The sequence below is a fragment of the Sinocyclocheilus grahami genome, unplaced genomic scaffold (genome assembly GCF_001515645.1).
Source record: "Sinocyclocheilus grahami isolate Dianchi unplaced genomic scaffold, SAMN03320097.WGS_v1.1 scaffold819.1, whole genome shotgun sequence".
Classification (NCBI taxonomy): Eukaryota; Metazoa; Chordata; class Actinopteri; order Cypriniformes; family Cyprinidae; genus Sinocyclocheilus; species Sinocyclocheilus grahami.
In genome coordinates this window covers 343670-358144 of record NW_015505998.1, presented here as the reverse complement: position 1 = coordinate 358144, position 14475 = coordinate 343670, and the positions used below count along the sequence as shown (strand labels likewise).

The following is a 14475-nucleotide window of genomic DNA, read 5'->3' as shown; positions in this document are numbered from 1 at the left end:
ACTATGGATGAAACCTGCTACGATTACCCTACTTTTAAAGCATAAATTTGATTTAAACAATAGGTCTATATAATATTCACATTGGGGACATATTGTATTAGCCCTACAGTCATACTATTTAAACCTATAACATTTTACATTACATTTAGCCTACCTATTTTAACTCACAATTCTGACTTTTTTTTTTTTTTTTGCAAATACAAGTTTATATCTCCTAGTTTGGACTTTATAACTTGATTTACCTCAACAATTGCGAGTTTGCCAATTCTGAGGGGGAAAAAAAGCCAGAAGTGTGGAATTATAAACTCATGATTCTGAGCCGAGGGGAAAAGAGAGAACGACGAGTTGATATAATCTCGGAATTGCAAGAAAAAAGTCAGAACTTTGAAATAAAAACTCAAAATATACCTTTTTTTATTCTTTTATTTCATGGCTTGCGTAGACTGCTACGTTAAAACTGGCATTTTCTGCCACTAGATAGACTGTTTGCAAACACTGAAATTGGTCTATACAGGCATTTTCTATACCTCTTTATACATAAAGTTCATAGCACTCATAGAGGGTATATTATGCTGAATCTCACAAAGAAATGTCCAGATCATATTTCACTTCAAAACCCTTTTTGCTTACAAAAGCCTATTTTTTTTAGGTCTATTTTGTAATATTTCATGATAATTAAGCTAATCATAACTCCAAATTCTCATGATTGTGATGTGGAAATAAATTTAAAGTGTAAAGTAGGGTTTATATCATACAACATGGTAGTATGACTTAATTCATGTTGACTTTATCAACTGGATAATATTTGTTTTGTATTAAATATATTTTCCTCAATTATGACCTGTACATCTTTTCCTGATATTCTTATAAAAAGGGTGAAGTTATTTATCTTTAATTTGTCATGTTTCCTGATTATGATTCATTAAACATCACAACTTTTTCTGGCAAGAAATCTCCATCCCTTTTTCACAAGGTAGCTATTCATATTTTTATAAAGCATTTATTTTATATAGATTTTCTTTTTTAATCATTTATTGTGATATACATAACCAGGGACAAAGAAGCTGGATATATTAAGATTTTATTTACTGCGTGCAAAGCCAGAACATTTACAAAACATGTTTTCAGTACTTTTATTTTGCACATGGCTCTTAACTGTGTGACATATGAAATGTCTCAGTTCTGTTTTTGATTTAGATTTTTTTACTTGTCTGTATTCTGTGTCTTTTTGAGCATCTTCGGGGACCATCAAGAGTGTAAAATGGTTTATTTACATCAGGTCTGAAGAATGTTATCATACTGATAATGACATTATGTCACAATCTACTTGATCCAAACCTTTTGTTATAATGCTGTTACGATTTAAACCAGACTGGTCAAATAAGGCAGGGTTCCAATGATTCAACGAATAACCATGGCAAACAAACCCCATTAAAGTCAATAAATAATTGTATTTTAGTAGTGCAATAAACGCTTTATAATGTTGATGTTAAGTCCGATAATGTTTTACATCCATTTAGTGGAGACGGAGAGACCTGCCTTCTGATTCTACAAAAGACAAAACAGCAGAAGCTCCATTAATAAACATCATGAGCTGCTCTGTGTCTCAGTGTGAGTGGTGCAGGAGAGCGTTACCTCACTGAGCTCTGGGAACAGCTCCTGGACAGCGATGTCAAGCAGCACGTACGTCATCTATTAGCAAACAAGAGGTCAATAAAGAGAAGGGAGCAGAGAGTGAGAGTTATGTTTGAGGACGTTAGATGAGTGTATGGCAGTTTGCACCTGTTTGTTGAGCAGTGGCTGCTGAATGGTGTTGAAAAGCATCTTGACGCCCTCATACTTTGCTTCCTCACCGATACATTTCCCGACCAGACCTGAGAAACACCACACATCAGTTAGAGATGTTCCTTTGAAATTTTTGTCAACATGATAAGATTATATGCTGATTAACTGCCTAACAATATTTGCAGATAAAAGTATTTCTCCTCCCTTCTAAATACTGACTATCCTGCACTCCTTTATATGGTTAGTTGCATTTTATTATTTGTATTCAAAACCTTCAAATGACAACACATAACCATAAACCTGCTGCATCTCGACACGGACAGGAAAACGCACTTGAGGTCTGGCTCAAAAGCAGGGCTCGTCACAAACAACCGATCAGTGCAGCTGTTATGAGGTACCTGGCAGGTAGTTCATCATCTCCTCAAAGGTCTGCTTGGCTCGTCTCTGTTTGTCCTCAAGAGAGCGTTCCTCTGTGCTCTCACAGAAAACAGCATCTGCAGAGGTGCAGAATCAGATCAGTTGAAGAACTCAAATCTAACCATGAGAACACACACACACCGTGAACACACACCTGGAGCAGTGGGCAGCCATATTGCTGTGGCGCCCGGGGAGCAGTTGGGGGTTCAGTGTCTTGCTCAAGTGTCTCACCTCAGTCGTGGGTGTTGAAGGTGGAAGAGAGCGCTGTACATTCACTCCCCCCACCTACAATCCCTGCCAGTACTGAGACTCGAACCAGTGACCTTCGGGTTACAAGTCTGACTCTCTAACCATTAGGATGAGCCATGGAAAGAGTGTTTCCTAACCCTAATCCTGGAGGTTCACCAACACAGCACATTATGTACGTCTATCCAATAAAACACTTGATCAAACTCATCAGCTTGTTCATATAGACTGTACTACATTCCAATTTTATTGCCTTCTTTTCTTAACTATGTGCCATCCCATGGATTTGATTGTGAGTGCTTGCATTGTGCAAGTAGCCCGAAATTCACAATGGAGCTGATTTATTATTTACTATTTTTATCCTAATGATTTGGTTTTATGCACCATTCTACCATTCTATAGGCCTACGTCAGTTGTTGGGGAAAACTTAAACAAAATAGCAATACAATAAACTAAAACAACTTAAATGTAGTTATAAGTATTATGTGGTTAAATCTGGTTAAAGGGGTCATATAATGTTGCTAAAAAGATTATTATGTTTTAATCTTTATTTTTAAACAACATTATTTTGAAGAACATTATTTTGTGTATTTGGTGTAATGAAATGTGTTTATGCGGTTTAAGGTAAAAAAAACACATTATTTTCCACATACTGTACATTATTGTTTCTCCTCTATGCCCCGCCTTTCTGAAACGCGTTGATTTTTACAAAGCTCATCGGTCTGAAAAGCGAGGTGTGCTGTGATTGGCCAGCTATCCAGTGCGTTGTGATTGGCCGAATACCCCAAGCGTGTGACGGAAATGTTACGCCCCTTACCATACTGTGATGCCGTGTGATGGAACAAAACCAATAAAACCCACTATAAACGAGGCAACATCCAGTGGGGACATAATTACTGATCATAATGACTTATACTGTCTTTTTACACATTGCGTTGCATCACGTAAACATAAAACCATGTCTGCATTTGTGATTGGAGAAATGACAAACAACAAGCGCTACTCTACACTGCTCAAAACTCACGTTTGAATCATCAGTGGCAAATTCTTTAAATATGAAAACGTACTTACAGTCTGTGAGTCAGAACAGCCGGCATTGTAGTCTACTCTCCCAGGATCAGGAGACAGTCCTCCATAAAATGTGCTGCACACATCTGAATATTTGGGTCGAAGTGTTCTGGAACAGTGTTGTAAATACAACTTAACCACTGATTTCTAGTCGTGTCCTCTTTTGGAAGACCAAACAAAGTAGTTTCGCTTTCACAACGAAACTCCACGACATGGCGGAGTTACGCCTTCAAAGTTACGCCTTCTTTCTTTGCGTGAACATTTGGGGGGCTTTATGCAAATCTTCCCACATAGTGACGTAGACATGTGGGGGCGTGTTTAAACGAGGCGTTTTAGGAGGGCGTGGACGAGTCTTAACTTTTATAAAGAATATCTCTTTGGGTTTGAGACTTTAGTCTTTGCAACTTTAGGGATCTTATCTATGCACGAACAGCTTGTAACACTCCAAACTTGGAAAACTTGAAATCGCATCATATGACCCCTTTAAAACTGTGGTTAAAACCCTCATCATACACAAGAGCTGTGTGGGGTGGGAGAGAATAAGTGAAGTCTAATTGCATTTTGGGATATAGAGCTGCCTGAAACATCCCTTATATTAGATTGCAGAACAATTTGACCCATTTTGATTACTGGAAGTTCTTGAGTTGTTTTTGAGTTGTTGGAATTACTTGTTAACTTGCATATTTCTTGAAATGTTTTGACCTTTACTCATTTATGGTCATGAATATGCCTGCAAAGTGTCTCTCTGAATCCCAATCTGGGAATCGAACCCATGATCTTGGCACTGCTAGCACCATGTTCTACTGTTTGAGCTTCAGGACAAAACAGAGAAGATGTGCTTTTCCATACTGCTTCGGTTTAAAATGTTTTGTCTGAGAATTATTCATATTAATAGTTTGCCGTTTTACCAGATTTTTTTTTTTTCCTTGTTTGATTTTTGGTGGCACAATAAAAATCATACTCAGATTTTGAAGACAACATAAGGCACAAATGAATAGGTGTGCTCGCTCCCTCTGTCCTAATCGAGGGTCTGTCAACAGAAATGTCCTTTGCTCAGTTGAACTTCCAGTAATAGCAGACATTCCCTGAGGGAAGTGCTTGGTCAGAGTGTATGTATGTATGTTTAAAGGGAAGTGGAAGGAAGTCCTGAAATGCATGAGCCAGATAAGGTACTGATGGCATGCCTCCAGGAACAAACTAACTGCAAACATCCATGTAGAAGTTCTATTGTTCATGATGCATTTTGGCAATATTTGGGTTTTTAGAGTGTATAACAGGTATCATGTATTGAAGAACTTGAAGATATGATTTTGTAAAGGTGGACTTGAGCACACAAACCTCGGAATAGAGTGATGAGAGAGACGAGGCAATGCTCTTGCATGAGCTGCTCTAGTTTGACCTGGAAATAATGCCCTACATACACCTCTAGAGTCCTCTTCAAGAGAATACGAGCTCCGCTCAGAAAGTGATGCAGCCAATCAGGCATGTGGAACACCACCCGACCTGTCAAAAAAAAAAAAAAAAAGAATCTCCACTAACAACTGTGAAATACTGTTATGTAATACCAGCCTGTAAAGAAATAAAAAAGTGTCACATCTCATTTGGTTACTACAAATGTGAGAACCAATACCATCCTCAGTCATATGACTTCAAGAGAAAGTGCACGAGTCGTATGGACTACTGTTAACACACTCTCATGGTCCAAACATAGTCACTATGAACTGTTACTTTTGTGTTCTTTGGAAAATATAACACCAAACAGATGAGTACATTTTCATGTTTTGGTTTTTAATTTCTGTATTTGCTCTCATTTTAATAACCATACTCCATTTTTTTTATGAATAAACTCCAGTTTGTTTGAATTACATTCACTCACCTATGTACATCATAAAGTCATATACTCCATCAACCTCCATCAGCTCCATGAAGTAGTTCTGGTTGTGTTTTCTCTCCAGGCCCTCTGGCAGATTGGCATTGTTTCTGTACAGCTCATTAAATAGCTAAAATGGTATGAGTGGAAATGTTATTTCCAGTATTAAAAATACACAGAGAATATGACAAGTCAATGCAATTTAATTTTTTGAATGATTTGTGATCAGTAAATAGATTTCCAAAACTATATATTGAGTACAGTTTGTACTGATACATCTTTCAATGACAAAAGGAAAAATAAAATTAAGTGAACCTTCAATTTTTTTGAATTGTAATATTTCACAATTTTTTAATATTTAAATTTTTTTTAAGAAAATGTCTTTTATAAGGCTAGTATAAATATTAGAAATGCAGAGTAAATGTAAAGTAAAGATTTAATAAATGAGCAATTTTTTATGCTCGGGACAAAATCCTAAGTGATCTTCTATTGAAAGTGCAGATAATTATGAACAAGCATGTTTGATTGAATCATGTTTTAATACATTACATGACATATATATAATACATCCTAAGGGGAAAAAATGCTTTTATTGAAAGAAATGTTAGTGTTTTGAGTAGTAAGCGCACCTTTTTATTATTTTCTGCAGTGGGGCTGAGGATGGTGAGCTCAGGTCTGCTGGGTTTGGGTTTGGGGGATTCACAGGAACTGAAGAATGACTGGATAAATGGCTCCAGGTTTTGCCCTTTCTAAAGAAAATCAGCAAGCATAAACATCATGAAGTCATATTAAAACCATTTTATGCTTTTCAAATTTTGTGAGAAATTAAAAAAAGTTTAAAAAAAAAACTCCTATTTGTTCTTTATCAGTAAATAGATGTGTCTGACTTCTGATTATATATTATATTATTTATATTTACACCTGACGCTAAACAACTATAGTAATTTTATCCCATAAGAGATCTAAAATCTGAAGAAAGCTAGAGACATAACCTGTACAGCAGTGGTCTCAAGCTCAGTTCCTGGAGGGCCACAGCCCTGCAGAGTTTAGCTCCAACTCACCTGCTTGGAAGTTTCTATGCTGTGCCCGATCTATCTCAGAAGTCGGAGCTGGGAATGACGTCAAACCCAAGTGGACCGTGTTCCATGATGGACACGTCCATTGTTAGCAATACCAGTTGATTATAAACTGCATTTTGCACAGATAAACGCCATAGTATCACGTCCCCAAATAGAGGTTGGATAGTACTGTGTGCACCACTGAGTTTATTGAGACACAGACAAACATATGCACTAATAAACAATATATTACTACAGTTTCTCTTCTGCTGATGCACTGAGCAGCCATATTGGATTCTGAACTTGGAGTTGTTGCGATTCCTCCGAGATTCCGAGTCAGAACTCCGAATTGGGAGGGGGTTCCTGCTGTTCCTACTGGGAACTCGGAATTTCCAACTTCTGAGTACAAATGGAACACAGCACTAGTAATCCTGAAAGGCCTTGATGAGCTTGTTCAGGTGTGTTTAATTAGGTTTGAAGCTAAATTCTGCAGGGCGGTTTGAGGCCACTGCTGTACAGCAGTTATTATTGAACATTGTGGTCTACACTAGTAGATCTGATATTTTAAATATCAAGACACAAATAAAGCAAAAGTGTGTCATTTTTGTGCCACCAACCAAATGATAAAAATAACGACTGTTGTCAAACAGGTTACCCGAACACTCCCCCATCTGACATTTGGTCGAACTAGGGATGCACCAATACCACTTTTTACAGTACTCGCCCGATACCGAAACTTTTATTTTTGGTACTTGCCGATACCGAGTACCGATACCGATATTTTTATTGCATTTGTACATTTTTTAAATATTGGGTACAGAAACCAAAAGGGTATGTATAATGTTAGTTGGTTAACTTCATTTATCAAATAGATACAGTCAAACCAAAATTTATTCAGACACCTTCAACATTTCTCACATTATCACAGTTTATTCGCTATAGTTTAGAAAATGGTAATAAAATATGACAAGAACTCAGAGTTACACTGTGTCAGAACAAATTCATCTTGATAATGTTAGATAATTTTGATAGAAAGGTATGTAATAGATTACAATCAACCAAAACAATTCAGACAGCTGTTAGTATGACAGTATTTACACAACTATGAATAATTTGTCGGGTGACCCTTAGCCTTAATGACAGCATGTAGTATCCTGAGCATGCTGTCACCCAGCTTCATGAAAACCTCAACTTCAGTTAATTTATGTAAGTGAGGATAGCAAAATAGTGTCCTACACCCACTAGTAAAAAAATATATAAAAAAATTATATCTGGTCTCTGAATCATTTTTGGTTTCACTGTATATCCTTTGGTTATTTTCACACTTAATTATGATCATTAAAATGTATTTTACAAGTTTTTGTTACTTTCACTGTTAATTTTTTGCTCTATGGTACCATCATCTTTAATTTAATAGCATTAGAGCTGCTCCATTGCAGCGGCTTAGTACCGCAATCACGCACTTTGCTGTAATAATGCAGGAAACTACTCGTTATAAATCTCCTAACTGTGATATTTTCAGAAATAGAAGTCACATTTTTTCATCTGAAACGTGCTGCGATTTATATTCCAAAGCCACTCATATAATGCAGAAACACTCAAGCAAGCAAAACACACGCAACGCGTGCAGGTATTTGTACTGGTGCAGAATGAGAGGACAGTAGTACAGTCTAGCGCATTTCACACAGGCTGTTAGTTTCACTTTCGCCAGAAAGTCGTGTATGCCTAAGGTTGAAAATAAATTATGTTTATAGTGAATGCCCCTATGAATGGTTTTATTTTTACGATTTAGTTTTAATCCAAATGATGCATGTGCTAAGTGAGTGAACATCAAAGATCACACAACAGAATTGCGCTCTCTCTCTCTCTCTCTCCCTACCGTTAAGTAACTTGTGCATTGTTTTACTTACTTGTTTTTGACATATCCGACCGAACTACAAACTTTCCAGTGATATCTGTGAGAAAGGTATATTCACTCGACAAGCTCGCGCATCAGCGCCACCGCGCGCTCAATCCACTCAGTGTTCTTTGTTTATCAGCTCGCGCACACCAGCTATACAAGCGTTTATACTGAATGTTTAACATTATATTCATTGCATACATATACTTCGTAGTGGACATCCTTAACTCCATTCTGCTGTCTGTTGTCGGTGTTTCTTTGTCTGAATATGGCGCTTATCACATGCTGTGTGGTATCGGCGTTTGGTATCGGGGCATTTTAACGAGTACGAGTACAGGAGACCAGTATCGGGCCCGATACCAATACCAGTATCAGTATCGGTATCGGTGCATCCCTAGGTTGAACAAACAGATGGTCTTGACCAAACGGCAGAATAATAAAGTAATAAAGAAATTAATGTAGTAAACATAAGTTGAACGTGTACATCTGAGAAAACAGGCACCGTACAGGGCAGCACTGCACTGAAAGACTAATATCACTGTAATGCAGGGCTCGATCCAGCAATAGCTAGCATGGAAATGTGCATGGTAACTAAAGACGACTGTTACATTTGGAATAATGTGAAATGATGAATCATTCATAACACCAGGAAATGTGAATTTATGAATTAATGTGAAATACACAGAAAATCTAACCTACATCCAAATTCTTACCTCTTTGATCAGTTTTCCTGGCACAGACTTAAATATCTTCCCTGCAGAGACAAACAGAAATTCTATTAAGTAAAGTCATTATATTCAAAGCCTACTCTTCCCATGCTTTATAGACTTTTATGTAGTATGTTATAAACCTTTCTAAATGGACTAAAGAGGCCTCGGTTTGTTAAATAAACCATAATTCTAAGTATTAAACTGTGGGATTTCCTCCATTATTGCTAGAAGATGTTCTCAAATTGTGTCAGACTTGATAAGGAAAACGTGGGATTGTCATTAAGGTTGTTCAGCTGGGTTTCTTACAGAAAACCAAGAACCACTCTGGCCATCTGTTTGCTTTATGTTACTCTCAAGCACCGCAAAAAAGTAGCATGTAGTCTTAAGCAGCATGTCTGCCTGTCCTCGGAGACAAACTGCAATAATGATATTGTTATTTTATTTGGAAAATAGCCATTGTATCTCCTGTCTATAAGAATGGAGATATATCAGATCCAAATTTGTATCGTTTTGCCTTGTGCTGCAAAGGTGATAGAGAAATACATGTAACATCTTATCTGAAGTCCAATCTGGTTATCGTTCATCATTTAGTTGTATTACAGCAGTTGTAAAAGTTATGAACGATATTTATAATGCATTAGAAACAACAATTTTGTGCATCTTGCTAAAGCCTTTGATACAGTTGATCCTTCTATTTTATTATCCAGATTTCGTAGTATTGTTGTGTCTAATCTAACCTTATCTTGGTTCTCTAACTATTTATTTAACAGATGCAATACATATGTAAAGATTGATCAACAATTATCTGAACCATTAACTATTAAAAAGGGGGTCCCTCAAGGCTCTGTGTTAACGTCAACCCTGTTTTCAATTTACATTAATAATATTTCTCAGGTCATCTGTAGTCAGAAAACCTATATTCACTTATATGTAGATGATACAATTATTTATGCTGTAGGATTGTCATATGATTACATTTTAAAACAGGCACAGGACAATTTTAATATTATTCAAGACTTAAATTTAGTTCTAAATAGCACAAAAACAAAAGTAATGTGGTTTGGAAAAAAACAACAAGGTAATAAAGACATATCTCTGGATGGGGCAAAAATTGAAGTAGTATCTTCATATAAATATCTCGGAATTTGGCTTGATAGCTCTTAAGCTTTTACTAATCATATAATTAATCTTCAAAAGAAAGTTAAATCTAGACTTAGTTTTTTTTGTACCGAAATAGATCTGTGTTTACCACATTTTACCTTTATTTGACTATGGTGATGTGGTATATAGAAATGCGGGTAAAGGTGTTCTGGAACAAATAGATGTGTTGTACCATGCAGCAATTAGATTGATTACTAATGCACCCTACAGAACGCATCATTGTGAATTAAACTCTCTTTTGAATTGGAAATCATTGCATACAAGATGGGAATTTCACTGGTATATCTTTATTTATAAAGTTCTGTTGGGCTTATTACCTAAATATCTTCAAAAGTTGCTGCAACTTCATACTAATACATATACAACTAGATCATCCTCTATATTTCCTTAACTCTCCCTTGAAAGAAAACTACTTATAGTCATTACACTTTTGAATTTGCTGCCCCAAATGATTGGAATGTGCTACAAAAGCTATTGAAACTAGAGACAAATATTTCAGTCTGTGCGTTAAAAAAATTATTAGTGAGTGCTTTTACCACAACCTGTACAAAGTTTGGAGAAAAAAAAATATAATCTAGTGTTGATAATGAAGATGAAAAGTACTGCACCATTTTGTGATTATAAAACATTATATGTTCATAGGAAAAATCAGTTCATAATTAATGTGATAAAACTCAAAACTCTTAAAACTCACAAAAGAGAATTTGAAAAGGAAAGCTCTAGTATCATGAAGCAGAGATTATATTTGGCTTAAAATATTTTGTAATTCAATACAATGGCATTTCACTAAAGCATCCAAAACCTTTTGGGGGCTACTGTAAATTACATGGTGGAATAATTGTGATTATGAATATTATTATTATTATTAAATATAATTGAACATTGGCATCTTAATCATTCAGCTGAAATGCAGCACTTTATACACTCACTTTATCAGAAACACCTGTAAACCTACTATTCATGTGATTTTATAATAAGCCAATCATGTGGTGGCAGTACAATGCATAAACTCCATAAGCTGACGATGCAGAATGACAGCAGTCCCAATTACACACTGTCATGACCTCACACTCCCACCTAATTGGGCCATTAAAAAAGTTGGACCTAGATTTACCACAAACAAATCGCTTAAGCTCCCTATGAAGGGCACAGTCGCAAACATTCTCCACAAACTGATCACACGGAAGTGTGTCTGCATTATGTGATTAGGGGTATTATTTTGATCTCTCTGCATTAAACACAGAAATGCATGCAAGAACTCCTGCACTGTCAGAAAAATCTGCAAAATTGTACCTTTAGGGGTACAACAGCTCCCTTAAAAGGACAACTTTGTACCTTATCTACCCCTAAAAGGACCATCTGTTCAGTTTCTTGCACAGACCGATCGTTTTGTGTCTTTACACATCAATGTATCATCACGAGCCGCACAGGGTTTAATTTGGTTTTGTTTGTATATGTTTTTTTTTAGCTCTCAAAGCCGTGATTTCCATTCACTTCTATTATATGACTGACAGACTGCAACGGTTTGAGTTAAAAATCTTTGTTTGTGTTCTACTGAAGAAACAAAGTCACCTACATCTTGGATGCCCTGAGGGTAAGCAGATAAACATAACATTTTTGGGTGAACTATCCCTTTAAACAGTACCTAATCAGCAGTTATGTGGCATTGCCAGAACATCGACTGGCCCAACAATGGGATCCAATGGTGTGGGGAAAAGTATTCTGCATGTAATATCTTTTCTAGTGCTTCTGTTAAAAACAACAACAACAACAACTTATAATTTACTTCTGACTCCATAGCTGATTTGATCTGCCTGCAACTGCGCAAGTGCAAGATATCATTAAATTTGCACAGTGATTCTGATTTAAAAACTGTTGAGTTTACAGAAAATATTTGTATCCGATACAACTTTTAAAAGTAGACACTTCAAGCTTTCTATAGATATATTTCTCATGTCTGTGTGTCAAGTATTCGCTGAGTTTTGATTCATTTTAGTGACACGTTTCAGAAAGATATCCATGGAGACTGAGACGGCTGAAAGCGCACCCTGTTTATTTTCTTTATTTTACAAAATCGAACTATCCCTTTAAACAGTACCTAATCAGCAGTTATGTGGCATTGCCAGAACATCGACTGGCCCAACAATGGGATCCAATGGTGTGGGGAAAAGTCATGTAATATCTTTTCCTTTTCTAGTGCTTCTGTTAACAACAACAACAACTTATAATTTACTTCTGACTCCATAGCTGATTTGATCTGCCTGCAACTGCGCAAGTGCAAGATATCATTAAATTTGCACAGTGATTCTGATTTAAAAACTGTTGAGTTTACAGAAAATATTTGTATCCGATACAACTTTTAAAAGTAGACACTTCAAGCTTTCTATAGATATATTTCTCATGTCTGTGTGTCAAGTATTCGCTGAGTTTTGATTCATTTTAGTGACACGTTTCAGAAAGATATCCATGGAGACTGAGACGGCTGAAAGCGCACCCTGTTTATTTTCTTTATTTTACAAAATCACGTTATTTTGTTGTTATTGACTATACACAAACAAAAGTAGACACTTTGTAGTTTCAAATGACGCCTCACTCTTATCTGTACGATTATAAATGACAGAGTATTTTTAGTTCTTTTCGAGGTCATCATAAAAAAACGTGGCAGACCACACTGGTGCTGTCTTTGACCCCAGAGGGTTAATCTGCATATTAACCTGACAAATTACATCAACGGAAAATTAGATAAAGTAAAAATAGTTTGTGGGTTAAATTAACTAGAAATAGATACTTAAAAATAACAATTGCAGGTTACCACTTTTTCCACTATATGTTTTAGTGAGCCACCCTAATATTTTTACCGTCCCCCTCTGGCCACCCCATTAAAAATTTCCTGGAGGCGCCACTGCTGCATTCAGTTTATCAGTAACACCAGACTCCACTTTACCTACTAGTCATAATGATTTCAGAAGAACCCAGAATGAATAAAATTTTTACTTAAAAAATTAAATAAAAAAAAATTGGCACACATCAATTAAAAGGAAGAATAAAAAAGGATTAACTGAAATAAAGCCTTTCCAGAATAAGTATACCTGTATACCAGTATACCTGGCAAGACACTGCAATTGTGCGGGAAGTTCAGTTTACAGATGCTTCTTTGCACAGTTTGCAAATTCCCTTTAAATCCCCAAATCAGAACTATAAATTCAAACTATCAAAAACTTAACTGAACTTTTGCTGGGCAATTTACCTTGACCTAAAGGGTCACCCCTATTGTGGGGCAGGAAAAATCATTTGTGAGATACCTTAGCAGGGAGAACAGAACACATGATTATTATTTGTTGTTTTATTGCATGGTATCTGTTCCTGTCAAAGCTACTGAGCTCAGACTAATGAGACCAGACTGGCTGCTAAACACAAACAAATACACAGCATCTCCTGGGACTTTCACACATTTAAGAGTTTACTCTTTGGTGCCAAAGAACTGTGCTGCAGTTCTGTAAACAGAAATGCCTTCTAGATCAGCGAGATCTATGGAGATTAGTGTGAGCTGACAGAAATGCTATGTGACTCAGATAACCACTCTGTACAACTGTGATGAGCAGAGCACATCAAACCTTGAGGTGGATGGGCTACAACAGCAGCAGACCACACATCAGGTTTCACTTCAGTCAGCCAAGAACTGGACAGACTGGAAAAATACAGCCTGGTCTGATGAATTCGGCGGCATGAATTCATGGACTGAACCTGCCATGCATGAACAGTTCAGGCTGGTTAGCAGTGGTGTAATGGTGTGAGGAAGATCTTGAAACACTTTAGGCCCATTACTACCAATCAATCATTGCTTGAATGCCACAATATTGTTGTTGACCGTGTGCATCTCATCATGGCCATTATTTACCAATCTTGTATGCCTGCTTCCATCATATCACAAAGCAAAAGTCATCTCAAACTAGTTTCATGAACATGAAAATGAATTCCCTGTTATGTAGTGGCCTATCCAATCACTGGATCTGAATCCAAAAGTACAGTGGTTCCCAAACACACTCCTGGAGCCTGAAACAACTTTGCACATTTTATATGTCGTTTTCACTGATCCATGTGAACAGGGATTGTTTTAACAATGTTGTTGTCCATTTTTAGTACATTGTTGTAGTAAAAAACCCTCAGACAAAGGAGACATGCAATATGTGCAGTGTTAGGGGGCTCTAGGAACAAGATTGAGAGCAAAGGAAGTCCTTAGCCAGTATTAGAATAGTGCTC

The 14475-nt window shown here is 36.6% G+C and overlaps 1 protein-coding gene across 1 annotated transcript in view; it reads right to left on the bottom strand.

The window, feature by feature from the left end:
- Positions 1-1198: 1198 nt before the first annotated feature.
- Positions 1199-14475, bottom strand: part of LOC107562340 (sorting nexin-14-like) — a 38426-nt gene continuing 25149 nt past the window's right edge. Inside the window, exons 21-29 of the mRNA XM_016246976.1 lie at positions 13830-13959; positions 9058-9098; positions 6016-6135; positions 5393-5516; positions 4855-5019; positions 2184-2279; positions 1783-1874; positions 1636-1692; positions 1199-1548 (exon numbers count right to left, since the gene is read on the bottom strand). Of these exons, the coding sequence (XP_016102462.1) occupies positions 1507-1548; positions 1636-1692; positions 1783-1874; positions 2184-2279; positions 4855-5019; positions 5393-5516; positions 6016-6135; positions 9058-9098; positions 13830-13959 (867 nt within the window). The 3' untranslated portion in view covers positions 1199-1506. The remainder of the gene's footprint in view (positions 1549-1635; positions 1693-1782; positions 1875-2183; positions 2280-4854; positions 5020-5392; positions 5517-6015; positions 6136-9057; positions 9099-13829; positions 13960-14475) is intronic.